The sequence below is a fragment of the Diabrotica virgifera genome, chromosome 7 (assembly GCF_917563875.1).
Source record: "Diabrotica virgifera virgifera chromosome 7, PGI_DIABVI_V3a".
Lineage (NCBI taxonomy): Eukaryota > Metazoa > Arthropoda > Insecta > Coleoptera > Chrysomelidae > Diabrotica > Diabrotica virgifera.
Window position 1 is genome coordinate 208,767,703 of NC_065449.1, and position 25,085 is coordinate 208,792,787.

Below are 25,085 nucleotides of genomic sequence, written 5' to 3' on the forward strand. Positions count from 1 at the left end.
ACTAATTCAGAAGTTTATCGGAAGTTTTATATGTACATCTTCTACATTGCATACTCTTCTTATGTTTTCGCTTCTCTTCCTATCCAACAGACTTTTCCCTGATATTCGTCGAAGTATTTGGGTCTAGGACGTTTCATCGCCGCCAGTTCATCGCCGCTCTTTCATCGCCACCCTTTCGAAGCCGCCAATTCATCGCCGGTCGATTCATCGCCGGCCGATTAATCGCCAGTCAGTTAATCGCTAACTGATTTATTTTCGACAGTTACATTTATTATTTATTTTTAATATTAATTAGGAATTCTAGGAAATGACCTAGCCTAACCCAACCTAACACTACATAAATTTGAACATATATATTTCTACAAATGCCATTTAACACCACAAATTTAGTACTATTTAGTATAAAACTTAGGGGAAGTAGAAATAGAACAGTAAATATAATAATATTTTTTATCTATTTAATTGTCATAATACAAAATCAACTGACTAACTGGCGATTAAAAGGACGGCAATGAAATGGACTGGCGATGAATCGGCGGCATCGAAAAGGCAGCGATGAACCGGCGGCGATGAAACGTCCCATTCCGAAGTATTTTCATCTCGGTTGTTTCTGGTAGTCGTTGTAGTCGTTTTAGATGTGTCAGGTCTTGCCTCCGGCGTGTGTGTGAATATAGGTATGTACAATAATTAGTCCAGAGAAATAAGATTTTTCTCGTGACACATCCCCCTCCAGGCCGAAACCAAATTTTTTGAGTAGTATGAACGTCTATATTAATAACCTATATGTTTTCTGCAGCCGATTTTGATGATATACATAGTTATAAACAAATAAAGATCAAAAAACGGTAAATTTTCGCTTATTTAGTCTATTACTAAAAAGTGAACCATTCTAAACAAATTTGAGAATAAGAAACTCATAAAACATACACAAAAACTTCAATATGGCATTAGCTGAATATGTCTATCCTTATTTGTTGCTTAGAAAATTGCAAAATAAGTTATACATTCTGAGATTTTTTAAATGTTCATAACTTATGTAAAAATTAAGTTAGAACCTTCCTATTACACGGAATTCTGAGACTGCTTTTGCTTAAATTATATTTTAAATTTCAAAGCAATTGGTCAAATAGTTTAAAAGTTATTTAATTTGTTTATCCCAAATTAATTTTTTTGCAACACTATAAGTGAGAACATTATGAGGCTACAGTAATACTTCGGACAGATTATGAAAGAACATGACTATTAACTTAATTAAAAAAAAAAGAATGTGTATGTACTGTTATATTTCTATTTGATATGAAAATTAAATTTTGATAATTATAAACAGAATTCAATTCAATATAAAATATTTTCAATTTTCTCAACCACGGGCATATAAATTTAGAACAACCTGTATACAACAAATTGTTATATTTAATTTTAAGAAGTGATTAAATAAGACTCAAGTGAAATCGTTAATAGGTCATTATCGTTGTTCGCGGAAGGATCGATCATTAGCCGATGCTAAATAAGACTAAGTGGAAATAGAGAATAGGTCATTAAAATTTGTATATAGTAGAAAGTAATTTTAGAATGGGAATTAACTATTTTCTTTGAAATCCATTAAGCATATTTAGAAAGTTTAAAAATTGGTTTTGAGGAATACTGCGAATGAGAGTTGCTGGTGGAATTTTGATTTGTGAATCTGGAAGGGATATTTAGAAAGTAGGGGAATGAATGACAAATAGAGATCAGAATGTTTTGAGCTGTCGAGAAGTGAAGTCGAGTAGTAGACGGTAGTGTACGGAGAGTGAGAAAGCCGGTGTAGTTCCGTGAGTGTGGAGTATCTATCGTAGAACGAGAGGTAGGCCAGGTTGAGAGTAAAAGAACCTCCTTGAGCCAAGAGTTCCCGGTAGCTGATTGCAGTTTCGAAAAAGGTAGAATACAGCATCACGACAGAAGCAGGAAGCGAGAGCTATACGAGCTAGTTTCAGAGGAGAACATTACTGGAAGCCAGGACGAGGTTTTGATTGCAGCCAAGGATAGCAGGAAACGGGTCTTGTGTGAAGACATTCTCAGTTCACCAGAAAAAGGTCAGTCTCATTTGTTTGGACATGAATGTATGGGTTTTTCGTATTAAATACCACATTTAAAATTGAAGAAACATAATCAATAATATCAGAAAAGCTTCATCAAACTTAAACAGCATTGTTGCTAATAAATCATAATAGTTAAATGTTAATAAAAACTTTCAATTGGAAACAAAAAGGAAATAAGATTCCCATGTGTAAATGTTATGTTTAAGAATAATAAGATATAGCAAATATTAAGCAGTGATTGCCATTTAAATAAAATAAACAATATTTTGATTACAATTGTAACCCATATGTGTTATTATTTTACTCTTTTCTTTCCTATCCCGATTAGGAACCATTAAGAAATACTTAGAAGCCACGTATGTAAGTAATTAATTTTATAAAAAGCCCTGAGATTGAAAACATATTGATATGTGATCTGGTAAATTAATTAGATTATTATTAATGCATTGATTAAATTAAATGACATATAAAAATATTATCTCATATCAATAATCAAGATCACAACAACTGTCGTCCAACGTGGAGGGCATTGTAAAGTATTTCTAGTGGCAAATTTGAAGGATAGAAAGAGTAAAGCCGGTATTTGAAAATTTATATGCCTGTGGTAAAAAGTGAGATACTTACATTTGATAACATAAAATTTTAGATCTCTTTAGGTACAAATTTTACATAACTGATTTAATATTTTATTTTTTACGATATTACATTTGATATATTTATTGACAATTTATAATATTTGGGTGAGAAAAAGTCGTCTTGGTAACATACTAGTAAAATTTCATATTTGGCGGGGACAGTACTTCTTGAAAACAAATGTCTGTGACAAGAAGCCAAAGCAAGGACAACAAAAAAACAAAAAGAACATTCAGACCAAGAAGATATTTTAGACACGACAATCATGCATCAGAACAGCAAGAATTATCAGGAATAGATAAACTATTACAACTGATGCAACTCCAGTCACAAAAACTGGATGACAATCAAAGAGAAACAAAACTAGCAATGGATGAAGCAAAAAGGACAATGGATAAAAATCAGGAGGAAACAAAACTAGCAATGGATAAAAATCAGGAGGAAACAAAACTAGCAATGGATGAAGCGAAAAGGACAATGGATAAAAATCAGGAAGAAACATCAAAGAAAATGGATAAAGTGGATCAAAAAATGGATGAAACACAGCAAAAAATGGATGACAATCAAAAGGAAACAAAACAAGCAATAGAAGAGAACAATAAGAAAATAGAGGAACGCATAGAAAAGTATGAAAAGGAAATAAAAGGATGTTTGACAACAATGAAAAACGAGATAGAACAGCAAGAAATGAAAATTAAAGATCACATGCAAGAACAAGAAATTAGAATGAAGGACCACATGAAAGAACAAGAAATGATAATTCAAAACAAAATGGAGGAGTTAACGAATGGCCAGAAAAAGGAACTAGAAAATTTGGAAAATAAGTTGGAAAATGCTATTCAAGTAGACAGAGAAGAAGTGGAAAAAAGAATCACAGAAATAGAAAAACAAGTCACCGAAAACAGGACGCAACAGAATGTCGGAGAAAGAAGAGAAATGGTTATACATAGCACAGATGACGTGAAGATAAGGTTTGGCGGGGATGTAAGAAGATTACACCCAGTGCCGTTCATAAATAGCCTGAAAAAGAAAATACAGCACATCGGAAATTTCGAAACAGCAAAAGAAACTATCAGAAACCATCTAAAATATGAAGCAAGCCTATGGTTCGATTGCAAAGAAGAAGAATTTGACAGTTGGCAACAATTTGAACAAAAATTTTTGAATTATTTCTGGGGAAAAGTCCAACAATTGGAAATTAACAAGGAATTGCAAAATGGGAAATACAATGATAGGATGGGTATATCAGAAAGGACATATGCATTACAAATTTACTATAACGCAAAACATCTACAATATAATTACTCATCGGAACAATTAGTCGAACTGATTGCAAGACATTTCGAAGAAACGCTGGAAGACCATATCACATTGCAAAACTACAAAGACATAGATAGTTTATGCCAATTCCTACAAATAAGAGAATCACGTTTAAGAGAAAGAAAATCAAGAAGGTCGCGAGAAGATTACAGGCCCCGAGAAAAACAGGATTACAGAGATAGAAATCAAAATAGGAGGGACTATACAAGACGAGATATTAATCCCAGAAGGGAAAACGAAAATAGAGACAACGGAATAGGAAATTATGAACAAAGAAATAGGCAATGGAATGAGGACAGAAATCGAGAATACCAGAATAGAAACACCACACTCGCAAATCAAGAAAACAGAAATAATGGTAGACAAAATGAACAGGGATATCGAGAAAACCGAAACAGATCCGACAGACCAAGAGAAAATAGAAGAGAAGTAAATAATACCCAGACAGATGAATATGACGGAGAGAGACATTATGACGAAAATATAAACAACGATGAGCAACCGGCGTCTTTTCACGACGGCGCTCACTAATAACCAAAAATCAAACAGGAATCTTTTGTAACCCCAAGGAGTTTATTAAATTGGCAAGAAACAACGAAAAGAAAAATGGAGTTAATTTAAAATTTGTGGATGGATTTATCAACGAGAAACCAATTAAAATTATGATAGACACTGGATCTGAAATAACATTGGTCAACAGAAAACTAATAGAAGAAGTTAACTTAACAAATTTAATTTACAAAATACCTAGGGTAAATTTAGTGGGCGCAAACAAACGGACATTGGCAACTATAAATGAAGGCATACGAGTAATGGTACGACTGGGTAAGAAGATGTATGCACTACAATGTGTAATAATGCCAAACATGTCACATGACATGATAGTAGGAGTTGACGAATTGGCAGAAAAACATGTAGTGATAGATTTTAAAAATAATACGATGAATCTAACAGAAGAAAAAGAAGAAGAACAGAACAAGGAACAGGAGAAACAAAATACGGACGAATCAGGTAAAGAACAAACAGTGGAAATGAATTTGGCAACGAAGCAAGGACAAAGAAGAAAAGGGAGAAAAAGTCAGAAAAAGACAAAAGAAAATGAAACCTGTGGCTCCTCAAAAGAAGAGTTGAGCCCAGAAGAAGAAAAATTGAGAGTATCAAAAGCAAAAGAAAACTGGGATTCCTCAAAAGAAGAGATGAGCTCAGGAGAAGAAGAAATAAAGCTAACAAATGAAAGCGAAAAAGATATGATCGAAACAGTGGCATTTGAAGAGGAGGCATATGAAAACGAGGATGCAGAATACACGGTAAAAGTGTGTGAAAAATCTGAAGAAAAAGACAGAAGATTGATATGGGAAAAAGGAAAAGACAACATAATAGCCGACACTCTAACACAGGATGAGGACACTGAAAATAAGGAAACAATTACTCTACAGGTGGGACTAATTAGAGTAATACAAGAAGAAGGGGTATAAGACGTAGATTAAAGTAAGGAAATATACAGGGAGTTGGTTTTGCCTCGAGAAAATTTATTTAAAAATGCAGATAAATTTTATCGAATACAAGGCGGGGATTTGTTATATTTCTATTTGATATGAAAATTAAATTTTGATAATTATAAACAGAATTCAATTCAATATAAAATATTTTCAATTTTCTCAACCACGGGCATATAAATTTAGAACAACCTGTATACAACAAATTGTTATATTTAATTTTAAGAAGTGATTAAATAAGACTCAAGTGAAATCGTTAATAGGTCATTATCGTTGTTCGCGGAAGGATCGATCATTAGCCGATGCTAAATAAGACTAAGTGGAAATAGAGAATAGGTCATTAAAATTTGTATATAGTAGAAAGTAATTTTAGAATGGGAATTAACTATTTTCTTTGAAATCCATTAAGCATATTTAGAAAGTTTAAAAATTGGTTTTGAGGAATACTGCGAATGAGAGTTGCTGGTGGAATTTTGATTTGTGAATCTGGAAGGGATATTTAGAAAGTAGGGGAATGAATGACAAATAGAGATCAGAATGTTTTGAGCTGTCGAGAAGTGAAGTCGAGTAGTAGACGGTAGTGTACGGAGAGTGAGAAAGCCGGTGTAGTTCCGTGAGTGTGGAGTATCTATCGTAGAACGAGAGGTAGGCCAGGTTGAGAGTAAAAGAACCTCCTTGAGCCAAGAGTTCCCGGTAGCTGATTGCAGTTTCGAAAAAGGTAGAATACAGCATCACGACAGAAGCAGGAAGCGAAAGCTATACGAGCTAGTTTCAGAGGAGAACATTACTGGAAGCCAGGACGAGGTTTTGATTGCAGCCAAGGATAGCAGGAAACGGGTCTTGTGTGAAGACATTCTCAGTTCACCAGAAAAAGGTCAGTCTCATTTGTTTGGACATGAATGTATGGGTTTTTCGTATTAAATACCACATTTAAAATTGAAGAAACATAATCAATAATATCAGAAAAGCTTCATCAAACTTAAACAGCATTGTTGCTAATAAATCATAATAGTTAAATGTTAATAAAAACTTTCAATTGGAAACAAAAAGGAAATAAGATTCCCATGTGTAAATGTTATGTTTAAGAATAATAAGATATAGCAAATATTAAGCAGTGATTGCCATTTAAATAAAATAAACAATATTTTGATTACAATTGTAACCCATATGTGTTATTATTTTACTCTTTTCTTTCCTATCCCGATTAGGAACCATTAAGAAATACTTAGAAGCCACGTATGTAAGTAATTAATTTTATAAAAAGCCCTGAGATTGAAAACATATTGATATGTGATCTGGTAAATTAATTAGATTATTATTAATGCATTGATTAAATTAAATGACATATAAAAATATTATCTCACATCAATAATCAAGATCACAACAGTACCTTGTACGCACGTAAGAAGTTATATTTCTATTATATTATGATTTCAACGAAATAAATATACTTTCAACAGGTTATTTCTATTTAAAGATTAAACTAATTCTTACTTACTACTTTCCAAAAAATTTTATTAAAACAATACTAAAAATAAAAAAAAGTTGGATAACACACGGATTTGAACCGGGGACCTCTCGATCTCCGGTCGAACGCTCTGCCACTGAGCTATACTCCCTTTGCTTTGACAAGTTACAAGATTTCTCATACATACTGACAACTTTAATATACCTAGTGAAGTATAAAAATACTTTAAAATTTAAAGTAATTATACTTACTATTATTATAAAATATTTTATTCCCTGAGAAGACAAATCCAAAGACACAAAAAATATAATAAATAATACATTTACTAAAAACACTAATACATTCTTTTAATGACTCATTTGCGCTGATACATACATATTTTGAAAGATTAGCAACGAACTACATACTGCCTATCTGCGCATGCGCCAAGGAATTATAAAATTTCACCCTCGATCGTAAAGAAGTATAACTTCAAAAATGAAAAAAGTAATTTTAAACAGTGTAAAATTATTTTGCAAAAACTTGTCGATTTTTTGCTTACTTATAAACAATTAGAATAACTTTTTACCCGTTACCCATAGAAAAATTATTTTTATATTTAGAAAAACTGAATTTTTATACACATTTAGAAAGAAAAACAATTGTCGTAGGACAATTAGGGACGAAGTTAGCCCCCCCCCTTTTTAATTCATATGTTTTTGCAAAATTATTTTGCAATATATAGAACTATTTTTTGTAATTTTTTTTAATTAAATTTATAGTGTAAATCTTCTTCTTTTATAAACTATCCAAAGTATTACTGTAACTTTATCATTTTCTGAGTTATAGCGTTGCAAAAAATTAGTTTGGGAAAAACAAATTAAATAACTTTTTAACTATTTGACCAATCGCTTTGAAATTTAGGATATGATTTAAGCACTAGAAGTCTCAGCATTCCGCATAATAAGTTTTTAAGGTAAGGTTTTTTCCGCATAAGGTTTTAAGATAATTTTTACATAAGTTATGAATATTTATAAAAACTCAAAATTTATGATTTATTTTTCACTTTTCTAAGCAACCAATAAGGATAGACATATTCAGCGAACGCCATATTGAATTTTTTTATACGATTTGTGAGTTTATTACTCTCAAATTTGTTTAAAATGCTTAACTTTTTGGTAATAGACGAAAAAATCGAAAATTTACCGTTTTTTGATCTTTATTTGTTTATAACTATGTATATCATTAAAATCGGCTGCAGGAAACATATAGGTTATTATCATAGATGTCCATACTACTCAGAAAATTTGGTTTCGGCCTGGAGGGGGTTGTGTCACGTACAGTATATTTTTTTTTCCTTATTCCTCTGAACTGAATTGCTGCTTTATAAATACCTGCTTCTTCGTCTTGTCTTAGGTGTTTGATCTTCCAGATTGTGTCATTAAGAGACCCCGCCGCTTTACTTGCTTTTAAGCTTTTTTGTCATACTTCTTCTTCAACATCTCCGTAAGACCAATATCTCTATCAGGTCGGCTAGTCGTGTATAATATTTAATTGGCTAGAATAATTTATCGTTTTAGCTAAAATATCAACAATACTAATAAAAATTTTTACATTATGATTGTTTGACGTATTTAGCATACTAGTGACGTCATCCGTCTAGGCGTGATGACGTTATCGATGTTTTTTAATGAGATTAGGGGTCGTGTGCTAACTCATTTGAAAGGGTATTTAATTCTCTATTCAGTAATGTGAACATTAACATAATTATTTATACAGGGTAACCAAAAAATAATTTTTGAATTAAATTAATTGTCGCAAAAAGAAGTATGTACCTATGTAATTTATTTCATTTAAAATACATTTTACTGCTGTCAGAAAACAGAAAAAAATATTTATTTGACAAATAAACATTGTAATAAATATTGCTTTTCACTTAATAAGGGGATAGGCGCAAAATAAAAGATTATAGTTAATGGAATTTGGAAGGAGCTACGACCTTGAAAATTTTACATAATCTTGTGTACTAAATCGGCATAATTCATAGCTCTTGTCAAAATCCAATACCTTAAAAATAACTAAATATTTTCGAGTGTAAAATATTGTAAAATACTTTAAAGGGTCTGAGTAAGAAAGGAAGTAGTTAATTACATTTTTTGTGACATTTTCAAAGTCATAGCCCTGTCCAAAATCCATTACCTATACATTATTACCGAGGATGGAAAGTCCCTGAAAACTTCTAGAATGTTTATTTTAATAAGTTACAGAGGTGAAAAAAAGAGAAAATGTAATGTGATTTTTAATTTCAAATATTTTTAAATAAACTTCTGTTTATTCTAAGGAAATTTCGGCCATCGGTAATAATGTAATTGGAAAAAAAAATGAATGCATTTAAATAGCAGTTGAACAATATTTTTGAGCCTACCCCTTAAATTAAATGTTCAAACGGGTAGGAGGCAGGTGGGTGCAGGGCCCCCGCTACCATAGGTGCAAAGTGTGCAATGCACACGGGCGCCATCCTTTAGGGGCGCCAAAATCCAAGGCCAAACATTGAAAAATAATTTGCAAAAAAAATAAAAATTAATTTTAAAACAAAAGTTAAAAATTAAATAGGATTAGGTATAAATACACACGAAATATATTTAAATTAAGTGACAGCGATCTTTTAAAACGTTGATTTGTTCTTGAGGAATGACTGACAGATCAGGATAAGAAGGATAGGTATAGACTCCAATGATTTGTTTAATGAAATTAAAAAGTTATTTTCATTACCTGATGATACTGACCCTCTTAAGTATTTTACAATATACAGGGTGTAACGAAAATAGAGGTCATAAATTTAATCACATATTTTGTGATTAACCTAACTTACCTTAGTAAAAATGTGCATATAAAAAAAGTTACAACCCTTTGAAGCTACAAACTGAAAACCGATTTTTTCCAATATATCGAAAACTATTAAAGATTTTTTATTGAAAATGGACATATGGCATTCTTGTGACAGTAGCATCTTAAGAAAAAATTATAGTGAAATTTGGACACCCTATAAAAATTTTATGGGGGTTTAGTTCCTTTAAACCCCCCAAACTTTTGTGTACGTTCCAATTAAATTATTATTGTAGTACCATTACTTAAACACATTATTATTAAAACTTTTTTGGCTCTTAGTACTTTTTCGAAAAGTCAGTGTTTATCCAGATATTTTGAATATTGGTCAAATCCACCACATATTTGTATATGGTTAAGTACGATTATGGAGACTTAAGGTTAAGTACGATGGTAATAATATGAAAATTTTTATGTATGATTTACATTTTTAGGTATATTTTGAACGGTATTAAAAAAGAAGCCATATCTCGATAAAAGGTGTCTTCTCGAAAAAACACAAAGAGGCAAAAAAGTTTTAAAAACACTGTGTTTAACTAATGGTACCGCAGCAATATTTTAATTGGAACGTACACAAACATTTGGGGGGTTTAAAAGAACAAAACCCCATACAATTTTTATGTAAACATATTAAAAAATAGGCCTCAACTCGATAAAAACTGCCTTATCGAAAAAATACTAAGAGGCAAAAAAGTTTTAAGAATATTAAATTTAACTAATGGTACCACAATAAAATCCCCATAAAATTTTAATGGGGTGCACAAATTTCACTATAATTTTTCTTTAAGATGCTCCTGCCACAAGAATGCCACATATCCATTTTCAATAAAAAATCTCTAATAGTTTTCGATATATTGGAAAAAATCGATTTTCATTTTGTAACTTCAAAGGGCTATAACTTTTTTTATGTGCATATTTGTACTAAGGTAAGTTAGGTTCATTCGAACTATTTTTGGTCCCCGAATATGTGATTTAATTTATGACCTGTATTTTTGTTACACCCTGTATATTTGAATACAATTTAATCTTCAACCTTCCAAACGTAAGCATTTCACTAAGAATTCTTTTGACATTACCTGTATCTTTAGTTGCTGAGGAGCGATATTTTTCAAAGTTAAAAATCATTAGGACAATGCTTCAAGAACGATTGCCTGGGCTAGCAATATTAGCAATTGAACAAGAAATTTTTGATGGTACGTATAAATGTTAGAGATGTAATTGATGAATTTGCAACAGCAAAGTCTCAGAAACTCAGAAAATATCGCTACTTACTACAATCATTGATTATAAACTACTCATGTGTAGTTATTAATCAATGCTATAATAGCCCAGTAAATGGACGTGAAATACGGCGATATCGTGTAATTTTCAGGGTGACCATGACCAACGAATTGCACGAAAATTTGGATTTAGGTTCCACTCATCCTCCACTTCAAAGTTGGACTTGTGTCGTTGGTTACTTTTCCTTAGGGGGGTGAATATTACCCCTTCTCGATGGTGAAAAAATGTAGGTTTAAAATAAGTCCAAAAACTAAGTGTTTGATTGAAAAATATTGTTACCAAAAATGTAGCTTATAAAAAAAGACAAAAATGGTGTACCTATTCATGAAGTCTAAAGACCTAGTAAAAGCAAAATTGGAGCTTATGAGAAAAACGTTCTTATTCGTCAAATTCCAAATCGAATATTTCAACGTGAAATAACCAAAAAAATGAAGCACTTTTCGGGGAAAACTCATTAAAACTTATTATGACTTCTAAACTTCAGTTTTTTGCTTTATTTCAAGCACCTACCTATCGACCTACCTTCTAAAAAATAAATAAATAAACATGAACCCAAATGCCTAAGGGGCGCCAAAATCCTTTTTTGCACACAGGCGTAAGCAGCCCTTACGGGGGCACTGGGTGGGTGGCTTTAATATTGAATATAAGCTGATATAAGCGAGAAACAATATTGTTTGTCAAATAAACATTTTTTTTTCTGTTTCCTGGCAGCAGTTAAATGTATTTTGAATTAAATAAATTGCATAGTTTCTTCTTTTTGCCTCAATTAATTTAATTAAATTTTTTTTTAACACTCTGTATAAATAATTATGGTAATGTTTGTATTACTGAATATAGAATTAAAATAACCTGTCAAATGAGCTGTCATACGACTCTTACTCTCATTTAAGAACATCATCGATTACGTCATCACGCCCAGATGGATGACGTCACTAGTATGATATGAATGCCAAAAAATCATAATTTAAAATTTCGTCCGTTTTCGAGCAAATTAATTCATTTGAACCTAAACGTCCTCACTGCATGTTTTAAAATATTAAATCTAATTTATCACATTTTGGTTTATGATGTGTTAAAATAATTGCAGAGGTACTTACATTATATTTTGTAGATTTTTGGGAATGGAAATATTAGCGGAAGGAATCAAAATTGGTGTGTCCTTTAACCCTTTCAATAACATTTCAAGAAGAGCCATTAACATAGCTAAAACATAAATAGGCTATGCAATCTTTATAGTCTAAGAGCTAGAGGCGAAAATTCATCGTTATAAGTAATATGGAGTTTGGCATGTGAAATGTGTCTATTTTATATTGAAAATTATGACCCCCTTCAGGCTGTCACCTCAGTGGATAGAGGAAGTAGCAATAAGGGATTAAATGGGGAAGTTAGTGTAGTCTTTAAAGGTTTTCACCTCCTATTTTGTTAAACCTTCATCGATTTGCATGATAATTGGTGATTAATTAGAGCATAACCTAAGAAATAAAAATTATTTGGTGCCAACTTGCACTTTTCCCCTGGGGTTGGATACCACCCCTTCTCAGAAGTGAAAACTATTTTATTAAAAACAACCCCACAAATCGATAGAGGGACAAGTTATAAGTAAAATTTGTTATATCATGTTATTAAAATAAATCAATACTTTTTTAGTTATTAAAGATCAAAAATTTGTATGTTTAAGAGCACATACGTGAAGTTACGAATAATAAAAAAACATATTAATTAATTGTAGGTTACTAAAATATTATTTTTATATTATTTCGATATTATAAATTTAGCAAAAGTTTATTCGAATATGTCAAATGTACCCATTATTGGACACCCCCAGTTTCTGGATATATTCAGTTTATATTGATAGAAAAAATTCAATTAAATATCGAAATAATATAAAAATAATATTTTACTAACATACAATTAACTAATATGTTCTTTCTATTATCCGTAACTTCACGCATAATATGCTCTTAAATAGACAAATCTTTGATCTTTAATAACTCAAAAAGTATTGATTTATTTTAATAACATGATATAACAAATTTTACTTATTTGTCCCTCTATCGATTTGTGGGGTTATTCTTAATAAAATTCATCACCAGGGTAAAAGTGCAAGTGGGCACCAAATCAGTTTTACTTTTTGAAGTATGCTCTAACCAGTCACCAATTTCATGCAAATCGATGGAGGTTTAACAAAATAGGGAGGTGAAAACCTTTAATGACTGCACAAACTTTCCCCTTTCATCCTTTATTGCTACTTCCTGTATCCACTGAGGTGGCAGCCTGAAAGGGGTCATAATAATTGTCAATATACAATGGACATATTTCACAGGAAAAACTCCATATTACTTATGACGATGATTTTTCGGCTCTAGCTCTCCGTCTATTATGTAAAAAAAACGTAAAACTGCCTATTTTTAAATAGAAATTGTGAAAATATAAAAGTTTTTTGCGAAAATTAAAATCCATACTTAACCCTTAAGTACTAACACCACGTCTCTCAGACGGCATCGCTTGTCGAAAGTGGGATATTTCCCTTCCTAGAAAATTTTGAAGGTCACCCGTTTATGACTTTTCAAGTTGGGTTGTTCTTTAGTAGTATTGAATTCGGAAATTTGCGGCAGGTTGTTATTCGACAGATATTTAGGCTCAAAGTGTGATTTCCGTCTAATAGACGGGGTGTTAGTGTTTGTGCCCAGTTCGTCATTACACATAATATGCCCCAGTTCGTCAAAAAACATCAAATAAGGGAATAAAGATCCTGATGAAACTCTTTTGAAATGGTTTGATGATTTAGTTAGAAGACGACATAAGCGGAGTGGAATCAATTTGTGATAAAAATGTTGCGACTGACTACCATTGCTACACTGTACTAACTATAGTACCTGTCAGTTTTTTTTTTGTTTTAACATTTTTTAAAAACCTTTTTATTTTCATTTTTCTTACTCTTTGTTTAACTCCATTAGAAATTTTTATTAAGATTCTTTAATTTTTTTAACTTTTATCACACTTTTTTTCAAGAGTAAAAAGGTACACAAACAATCCTTCCATTCTTGTTATAATGTTTTTTATTTTACTAAATACAGAAAAACTAGATTAATTACTGTGCTTTTAGATAATCAATACTTTCAGGAAGTCATCGAGATATTTTTTTGCATTAAAATATTTAACAAAAACAAAAATTACCACTAAAATGTTAAACCCCTCTGTCAGGCGGTTAGTTAGTGTTTACGTCATTGATTTAAGATGTTAGTACTTAAGGGTTAAACCTACACACTTGCTCGGAAGATAACAATATTTGTATGAGGCATGTTGGGCAGAATCATAAAATCATAACATTTTAATGTCTAGAATCTACAACTAGTAGATTGGACGTTCTTAACGAATCACCTTGTACAGTAACAAATAACTTACCTGGCTGAAGTGTTGCACTTTGTGACACTAATATTAGGAGACTAAATGAACATAGTACCAACTTTGTCATCTTAACTAGATTCTAGAAAAGTAAAGGTATCTAATTAATACTTTCGTATGAAATGTTCTGCTTTAGTGACTGTGCATAAAGTATTTATTTATCGATTTATCAGTATTTTATGTTCTAATCTATAACTTTTTTCTAACTTTTTTCTACTTTAACATCATTAGAATATATAGAATATATTTATACAGAGAGGGACAAAATTATGGAATAAATTCATTTTCTCTAAAATGGACTATTTTGGAGATAAATCCCGAAACAGGTCAATTTTTATTTTTAACTAACAATAAAACACGAAAACCTTTGTTTTCTATACTTCCACAAAATTTATTATATCTAAGTGACTACAGCTGTTTCGGCGGAGTGCCTTTCTCAAGTAATATAGTTTACAATGTGTTTGCCTTTTTAATCTTCAACTGAAGAGGTTGAGGAGTGGGGAGCTGTTTGTCTCGAGTTGGTCATTCAGAATTATATCTGTATTCTTCAGTTTATTAATTTCCATAGATTCTAAAAAAGATAGCTTAAGGCCTTTATTTTGAATATGTAGAATTTGAAACTCTTCATTGAAAGAATGATTATGATCTAGAAGGTGAAGTGCGTATGTAGAAGTGTCTGTTTTTCTATTGTTGAATGCCCTTTTGTGTTCTGCTATCCGTTTGTCAAAAGTTCTGCCAGTTTGACCGATGTACGTTTTCGGACAGTCACCACAAGTTAGTTTGTACACACCACTCTGTAGTTGCTTTCTCTTTCGGCTTTTATTGTTCTTAATATATTTGCTTAAGTTGTTGTTAGTTCTGAAAGCTGGTGTTATTCCTTTCTTTTTTATGTATCTGGCTATTGTCAGAAATTCCCATGACAAAAAATAACTTCGAAATAGAACTAAACATCATTAAACAAATAGCAGTAAACAACGGCTATAACGAACAAACAGTTAACAAAATTTTAAACCAAAAACTCCATAAGAAAGCCCTGAAATTAGTGTATCCACCACCACAGAAAGAACCCAGTACCTTCTGCTCTCTCACATATACTGGCAAGATAACAACAACAATAGCCAGATACATAAAAAAGAAAGGAATAACACCAGCTTTCAGAACTAACAACAACTTAAGCAAATATATTAAGAACAATAAAAGCCGAAAGAGAAAGCAACTACAGAGTGGTGTGTACAAACTAACTTGTGGTGACTGTCCGAAAACGTACATCGGTCAAACTGGCAGAACTTTTGACAAACGGATAGCAGAACACAAAAGGGCATTCAACAATAGAAAAACAGACACTTCTACATACGCACTTCACCTTCTAGATCATAATCATTCTTTCAATGAAGAGTTTCAAATTCTACATATTCAAAATAAAGGCCTTAAGCTATCTTTTTTAGAATCTATGGAAATTAATAAACTGAAAAATACAGATATAATTCTGAATGACCAACTCGAGACAAACAGCTCCCCACTCCTCAACCTCTTCAGTTGAAGATTAAAAAGGCAAACACATTGTAAACTATATTACTTGAGAAAGGCACTCAGCCGAAACAGCTGTAGTCACTTAGATATAATAAATTTTGTGGAAGTATAGAAAACAAACGTTTTCGTGTTTTATTGTTAGATAAAATGAACTTCCATCAAGTAACGGTCGAATCCATCAATTATTTTATTTTTAAATTATAATTTTTTAGCATAATGTATATCATACTAGTTACGTCATCGATCTTGGAATGATGACGTAATCAATTATTTTTTAAAGGGAATAGGGGTCGTGTGGTAGCTTATTTGAAAGGTTGTTTAATTCTCTATTCAGTAATATAAACATCAACATGCCAAAAAATAATTTTTGAATTAAATTAATTGACGCAAAAAGAAAAATGCATGTAATTTATTTAATTCAAAGTACATTTTACTGCTGTCAGAAAATAGAAAAAAATGTTTATTTGCAAAATAAACATTTCTTTTCGCTTAGTAAATGTTCAAACTGCCAAGAGGCAGGTAGGAGGCTCTTTGGCATTTAGTTTAAGCGAAAATCAATTTTTATTTGTGAAATAAAGATTTTTTTCTATTTTTTGACAGCAGTAAAATTTATTTCGAACTAAATAAATTAATTGCGTCAATTAACTTAATTAAATAAATATTTTTTGGCCACTCTGTATAAATAATGATGTTTAAGTTTATATTACTGAATGGAGAATTGAACAAGCTTTCAAATTAGCTACCACACGACCCCTATTCCCATTTAAAAAAATCATCGATTATGTTATCACGCCCAGACGGATGACGTTACTAGTACAATATATATAATATACTATATATTATATATATATATATATATATATATATATATATATATATATATATATATATATATATATATATATATATATATATATATATATATATATATATATATATATTCTATAACACTATAAAACAGTGTTGAAATTATCGGGAATTGCGGTCTGTGGCTTAGATTGAAACTACATTTAATTCTGTTGAATTCGATATTTCGATGAGTATTTATTAATTTTTCATCTTCATCAGGAACAAAGAATTGTTGTAGGTATGTTATATAAGGCAATTTAACTTAAAGCTATGCATGTCGTTTCACGAGAACGTCGAGGGCGGCACTGAGTCAGGTATCTTTTCTCACATGTTTTAAGGGTCAAAAGTTCCAATATCGAGCCATCTGTTTAATATTCTGCTATTTTTCGAATTTTAAAACATTGCAGTAAATTTCGCTTAATCTACTTGTGTCTGATTTGTAATTAATTGAACGTTTATTACTGTTTATGTGGTACATCTCGAGGAACAATCTTTTCTTATAATTGCTTTCTGAATCTAAGATCTTGATATCTGACAAATTAAATTGGTGTCCTGTTGTTATGGAATGGTGTGCTGCTGCACAAGTTTTTTTTTTGTGTGTTTTACAATCACTTTTGTGCTGCGTTATTCTTTGTTTCAGCCATTGCGATGTTTGTCCTATATACTGCCCATCACATTCGAGACAAGAAAGTTGATAGATGATATGACTCTGATTTAGAAGCGGTGTCTGGTCTTTAAGCTTCGAGAATAAGCTGTAGTTGGATATGCTATTGTATTTCGCTATTTTGATTTTAGGAATTCCGTTCAGCAGCTTGATTATATTGTTGGTTAAGCCATTTATGAAGGGCAACTTTTTGTAAATCACGGGATCTGATGGTCTGTTGTCACGTTGCCCGTCGTATAAGTCTGAGTTATATATCAGTTGCTTAAGGTACTAGTACACTTTAGAAGACCAAAAATAAGCATTTTTTCAAGATTTTTTTTCTCAGAACCTTTATTAAAAATGAACATAAACCTTTTTTCATATTAATATCTATTTCTTAAAGAATACAAAAAATATATCTTTTTTTATTTGTATACTTACACTAATATTGTAGAGGGCGCCAAAATCGAGGCCTCGAAAAAAAGTAGCTCCGATGGCGGACAGTTAATCTCAGGATTGGGATATCCGAAACAAAAAAATCGTACGGCATTTGAAAAAGGAAGGTTTCTTACGTGACAATTTACCACCGTTAGTGAAAAATTCCTCAAAAGAAAGATTTTACGGAAATTTGAAAACTTTTTGTGAAAAAATCGCCCGTTTTTCTTCAGTTTTTCATGGTTAAAAAATATTTATCTTTTATTTTTTGGTTAAATTGTGGTAAATTGTCACGTAAGAAACCTTCCTTTTTCAAATGCCGTATGATCTTTTTGTTTCAGATATACCAATCCTGAGATTAACTGTCCGCCATCATTTTTCGAGGCGTCGACTTTTGCGCCCTCTACAATATTAGTGTACATGCATAAATAAAAAAAGAAATATTTTTTGTACTCTCTGAGACTTAGAGATTAATATGTAAAAAGTTTTATGTTCATTTGTTATAAAGTTCCTGAGAAAAAAATTCTCGAAAAAAATGATTATTTTTGGTCCTGTAAAGTGTACTAGTACCTTAAGAATTTTACTTGGATAGCCGTTGTTCAAGAATATGTTGTAGAGTGTTTTTAAATTCTTTTGTGTGAACAGGTCATTGCTGATGTGTAAAATTCTGTTTTTCATTGCCACAACAGTGTTGTGTTTTTGGCTTTTCGAGTGCTGAGAGAAATAATTTATATATCTTCCAGAGTCAGTTGGCTTCTGATACCAATCCAAAATTATCTTGTTCTCTGTGGTTCTTATCACCTTAGTGTCTAAAAAGGGCACACTTTGTTCTTTCTCCTCCTCAACGGTAAATTGTAGGTGTTTGTGAAATCCATTGAAGAGGTCCAGTGTAGTTTGAATAGAGTCCTCGGGGATCGCACTTATCACATCATCCACATATTTGTATATGAACGGTAACTTGAACGGTAGTCGTGGAATTACTATATTAAATTAAAGATATATAAATTATTTCTCTCAGCACTCGAAAAGCCAAAAACACAACACTGTTGTGGCAATGAAAAACAGAATTTTACACATCAGCAATGACCTGTTCACACAAAAGAATTTAAAAACACTCTACAACATATTCTTGAACAACGGCTATCCAAGTAAAATTCTTAAGCAACTGATATATAACTCAGACTTATACGACGGGCAACGTGACAACAGACCATCAGATCCCGTGATTTACAAAAAGTTACCCTTCATAAATGGCTTAACCAACAATATAATCAAGCTGCTGAACGGAATTCCTAAAATCAAAATAGCGAAATACAATAGCATATCCAACTACAGCTTATTCTCGAAGCTTAAAGACCAGACACCGCTTCTAAATCAGAGTCATATCATCTATCAACTTTCTTGTCTCGAATGTGATGGGCAGTATATAGGACAAACATCGCAATGGCTGAAACAAAGAATAACGCAGCACAAAAGTGATTGTAAAACACACAAAAATACTTGTGCAGCAGCACACCATTCCATAACAACAGGACACCAATTTAATTTGTCAGATATCAAGATCTTAGATTCAGAAAGCAATTATAAGAAAAGATTGTTCCTCGAGATGTACCACATAAACAGTAATAAACGTTCAATTAATTACAAATCAGACACAAGTAGATTAAGCGAAATTTACTGCAATGTTTTAAAATTCGAAAAATAGCAGAATATTAAACAGATGGCTCGATATTGGAACTTTTGACCCTTAACACATGTGAGAAAAGATACCTGACTCAGTGCCGCCCTCGACGTTCTCGTGAAACGACATGCATAGCTTTAAGTTAAATTGCCTTATATAACATACCTACAACAATTCTTTGTTCCTGATGAAGATGAAAAATTAATAAATACTCATCGAAATATCGAATTCAACAGAATTAAATGTAGTTTCAATCTAAGCCACAGACCGCAATTCCCGATAATTTCAACACTGTTTTATAGTGTTATAGAATATACTTGCACGGTCGATAAATACATCGGATTTCGAATCCAGTTCTGTATATATATATATATATATATATATATATATATATATATATATATATATATATTTGTACAAATATTATCGACCGTACTGTGTTAAATAGTAATGTTTGAATAACGGCAATTCGGTCAGTTGAAAGAAAACTCTATTTGTTTTAAGTCTCAATATTTCGTCACTATTTGGTGACTTCTTCAGGAGAAAACTGCAAATTTATTAATATTAGACATGGACAAACTTAAATATTTCGATACTTACAACTATAAGAGTAAAAATTTAAATTTCTTTAACATTATTTTGAAAATTGATTTAGAAAATGACAGATTTTATTTTGACTTATTGGGGAGTTATGGTAACTGCAATATATTTTATATTAATAGAATGTTATCTGATATATACCATTTTTAGTGAATAGGTCAAAGTAAAAAAGGAAATTATACATTTACGAAATTTTAAGCTAGAAAGGTAATAGTAGAAAACTAAGAAAGGACCTAGAGTAAGTTAAATTGATTTATAAAATGTAATTGATGGTACTTCATGAGTTAGTGTAAGACTGGTATTTAGAAATTTAAATAAAATTGGGGTAGATTAACTATTAGAAGATAAATTGGGTAATTTGTTTATTTAAATGTTATGTATTATTATAAACATAACATTTAAATAAACAAATTACCCAATTTATCTTCTAATAGTTAATCTACCTCAATTTTATTTAAATTTCTAAATACCAGTCTTACACTAACTCATGAAGTACCATCAATTACATTTTATAAATCAATTTAACTTACTCTAGGTCCTTTCTTAGTTTTCTACTATTACCTTTCCACCTTAAAATTTCGTAAATGTATAATTTCCTTTTTTACTTTGACCTATTCACTAAAAATGGTATATATCAGATAACATTCTATTAATATAAAATATATTGCAGTTACCATAACTCCCCAATAAGTCAAAATAAAATCTGTCATTTTCTAAATCAATTTTCAAAATAATGTTAAAGAAATTTAAATTTTTACTCTTATAGTTGTAAGTATCGAAATATTTAAGTTTGTCCATGTCTAATATTAATAAATTTGCAGTTTTCTCCTGAAGAAGTCACCAAATAGTGACGAAATATTGAGACTTAAAACAAATAGAGTTTTCTTTCAACTGACCGAATTGCCGTTATTCAAACATTACTCTATATATATATATATATATATATATATATATATATATATATATATATATATATATATATATATATATAATATAGTATATTATACTATAATATATTATACTAGTATAATATACGCAAAAAAATTATAACTAAAAAAAAATCCACATGTTTCGGGATTTATCTCCAAAACCGCCCATTCTTGAGAAAATAAATTGATTGCACAATTTTGCCCCTCACTATATATATTAATATTACACATAACTATTTATGTATTTATAAATTTAATAAATACATCAATATGTTTTATATAGATCATAAAAACGTATTCGTATGCTATCATTATTTATGTAGTTTATATTAAATTACGCAATTTTGCTAAATAAATTTTGTTCATGGTAAAGATTTTGTGGCGTTTTAACCTTTAACTACCCGCGCATCAAGTTATAACATAACTACACGCGTGGCGTACTTTCTACGCCACAAGAAAATACACTTACAAACAGAATATTTGTTTATTTTTTTTTGAAAAAATACACTTAGTTGTTTGTTATAAACCTTATTCAGCATCAGTGAATACTTGGAGTTCCTTCTCAGTAAGCCAGTTGGGATTTATAACTGCAATCATGGAATAACTGGATTCCATGATAAATAAAATTACTAATAAAAATTTTTTTGAAATGTGATTTTTTACAGGAGAAAAAGTATTGTTTATAAAGAAATAGTACATTGTTTACCGGGTAGGAAAAGCTTAACATTCCTGGACGACTGTGAAGATTGCTAAGTCGAGGCGCAAGCCGAGACTTAGCAACACAGAGTCCAGGAATGTGGCTTTTCCTACGAGGTAAACATACTATTTTTCCGCAAATCGTTTAAAATTCGACAGATATTGATTGATTTAAAAAAAACGCGATAATTTTATTCCCAAATAAATGGTGCTTTGAAATTCCTAATAAAATTACTTGGGTTACTATGGAAACGTATTGAGGTTGAATTGTCAAACTTGACGCTTATAAATAGAACACTAACAACTCTACGGAAATATCATTTCCTTACAGTAAGGAAATGACATTTCCTTACAGTAAGGAAGTCCTGACTTTTTCTTCAAGAAATTTTGACAGGAATGTCAAAATTTCCTGGCGATTTGCGGAAAAATATATTTTGTGCCATAATGACTAAAAAACAATTGAAATATGAGCTTATATTACTACTTATATTAATATAATCATGGCGTATATTGTCCACCACAGGAAACAACAAATACTAAACTGTAAATTACGATCTTCCCAGAACGCTGATTATAACGAAACTAAAACCAAATTATAAAGCACATTCCAGTGATAGGTTAGAGAGATAAACAAAGTCAAAAATTAAATTTTTAAATATATTTGCAGTAGAATTCTTATATCTGGCGTACAAAATACGCCAGTATAATGTTTGAATAACTAAAGGTTTTAAAATGGAATTCTTTTTTAGATAAAATGGAAGAAAAATATCGTCGTCGTCACGGCAAAACTCACTCCAAGTCCATTTTTGCCAAAATTGGGTGTACTGATCGATTCACAATATCAATTTTCATAGTCTGGCAGATATAACGAAGTCCTACAAAGCACGTAGAGTTGGCTGCCTAAAGCACTGAATATACTTAAGTCAAAAATTACCATTTTGTTATCAGGCAGAAGTCACTAACTGGACATTAATTGGATTACGATGCGACAGATACTAGTAAAGAGTATCAGTTAATGAACCATAGTATCAATCAGTTATTTTGTATTTCCTGTCTCTATAGAAAACGTTTGTTATTTATAAAAGAAGACAGCAGATACAAAATAAGTGATTGATGTGATCGTTCATGGGTAATCTTTCATTTTTCCGACTGTAGTGTGAGTACATATTGATTTGTGCAGATCGTAATTGTTGTGTTTTTTAGGAGTAAAGAATATTTTGTAAATTATTTTTTACGAATTGTTCTATAGAGAAGTGCTAATAAACAAATCGAAAATGCAATCTAGAAGAGGAAGACTCTAATTCTACATATGATTACGGTAGTTATATGATTCTTTATGAAATAAAAAATTCTTAACTTGACTTTTTTGTAGAAGTGCAAGAGACATGCAGGAAAAGAAGTCGATGGAGTAAAAGAGATAAGTCTCAGTGGAAGCGTCATTTAATAAAAAAACGTAGGAACCTGGGTAAATTGTATGTTACAAAAGAAGGAGAATTCCCACCAAAAACTCCGCAACGTGTAAACTGTTCTCGTTGCAGATTTCACTGCACAGACAATTTTAGTGAAGAAGAAAGGATGCAATTGTGTTCCACGTACTGGGAACTTGAATCGTATAATCGAAAAAAAAAATTTCATTTTACAGAATGTAAAATTACATACACCAAGAAGACAACAGCCTCGATAAGAATGTGGCAAATGTGGCCAAAAGTAGTGATGTATCACCCTTATACTACAGTAGAAAATTATCTGCCTTTAATTTAGGCATTTATGAAGGAGCTCCCCCAAATAATGCACACTGTTTTACCTGGACTAAACTTAATGTTGCCAGAGGGAGCTTAGAAATTGCGACTACTCATGGGGGGCAAACTATAGGAACCAATTTGGCATCGCAATTATGTATTATTTTGTTCATGTGTTATCTGTGTTCTCCAGCAGAAGGTTCTAGAGTCAGGACATACGATGATGGAATGCGACAGTATGCATAGCGCTATCGAGAGAGAAAAAAAGTATGTAGCAGTACACACGCTTCATGACTGGAAAAATATTTTTGTCAAAGCTAGATCTAAACGAGGCATCAAAAAGAAGGACCCTTATATAGTCCATGAGCTACAATATTCAGATTTTATTAACTGGAAACTACTTGCGAAAAATATGTTAAAAAACACAAAACTAAGTAAATCTGGTGAAAAAGTTAGGTGGTTGCAAATAAAATGTTTCAGAGTGGAGAGGGAATATCCAGGAACCATCAAATATCGCTACGAGCACTACGGTCCCTACTTTGAACTTAGTATTTATGGAAGAGGAAGACCTCCAACAGAAGCCTCCCTATCACTTCAACAGGCTTACCTAGGTATGCGTCTAATTTCGTTAGCAAAATTTAATGATTTACAGAAATTATGCACTACCGACGTTATTCCTTCGGAGTTCCATGCTTGGTATTCGTCTCTGCCAACCTCAAAATCAGTTATTGACAGAAATTCTGAGCCCAGTATTTATAGCAATAGTGAATCAGAGGGAAGCGAAGACGAACAGCGGATCTAAACTCATTGAATTTTTGTTTTCATTTCTATAAATGTCTTTATTTTAGTGAGTTACTTTAATTTAAGTAATAAATAATGCTCATAATGTGTTTAACTAATTCACCAACTTTACCTTTTACCAACTTTCCAGAAATCACTAAGTCCATTAAATTTTTTTTTACCAAATAAGTAACATTGATTTCAAATAACATAGTGTATTCACATCTCAAAGAATTACTAGACTTGTACAGTTGCATCGGTAATTTCCTTGACTATTATAAGGATGAATTTTAGACAACAATTACAACTAAAATGTTCGTTTTCTCAGATCTCTTATTTTGGACTTAATGACTTTTGCCGCGACGACGACGATATTAAATATATAAGTATCTGATGTATCTAATCAATACGATTCCACTTTTTCCTGTGAGTAGTTCTTTGCTCAGTACAGGCCGGGATCTACAAATTTTGGGCTCCCCTGCAAACCACTTTAAGGGTCGATTTCTCATACCTGCGTTAATCTATGGTTCAGTTGAACCGGGTTCACGGGTGATCTCCGGTTCTGTTTGGAATGCATTTCTCATTGCGCGTTGATGTCAGTGCTCGTTCTACAGCTTTCGAGAAATGCCAATAGATGGCAAAAGGCAAAAAACTGTC

The 25,085-nt window shown here is 31.4% G+C and overlaps 2 protein-coding genes across 2 annotated transcripts in view; one reads left to right on the plus strand and one right to left on the minus strand.

Annotated features, from left to right (window-relative positions):
- LOC114329996 (uncharacterized) overlaps positions 1–14,696 on the minus strand; it is a 49,750-nt gene extending 35,054 nt beyond the window's left edge. Inside the window, exons 1-2 of the mRNA XM_028279289.2 lie at positions 14,547–14,696; positions 12,239–12,344 (exon numbers count right to left, since the gene is read on the minus strand). Coding sequence (XP_028135090.2) covers positions 12,239–12,344; positions 14,547–14,616 — 176 coding nt within the window. The 5' untranslated portion in view covers positions 14,617–14,696. The remainder of the gene's footprint in view (positions 1–12,238; positions 12,345–14,546) is intronic.
- An 8,285-nt stretch (positions 14,697–22,981) lies between these two features.
- On the plus strand, positions 22,982–24,532 carry LOC126887932 (uncharacterized). The gene is made up of 2 exons (XM_050655870.1): positions 22,982–23,227; positions 23,282–24,532. The coding sequence occupies exon 2, from the start codon at positions 23,869–23,871 to the stop codon at positions 24,448–24,450; it is 582 nt and encodes a 193-aa protein (XP_050511827.1). The 5' UTR covers positions 22,982–23,227; positions 23,282–23,868; the 3' UTR covers positions 24,451–24,532.
- Positions 24,533–25,085: the final 553 nt, after the last annotated feature.

Bases quoted from the DNA above. Each gene is read 5' to 3' on its own strand.
- LOC126887932 (XM_050655870.1), top strand. From the start codon at position 23,869: ATGATGGAATGCGACAGTATGCATAGCGCTATCGAGAGAGAAAAAAAG.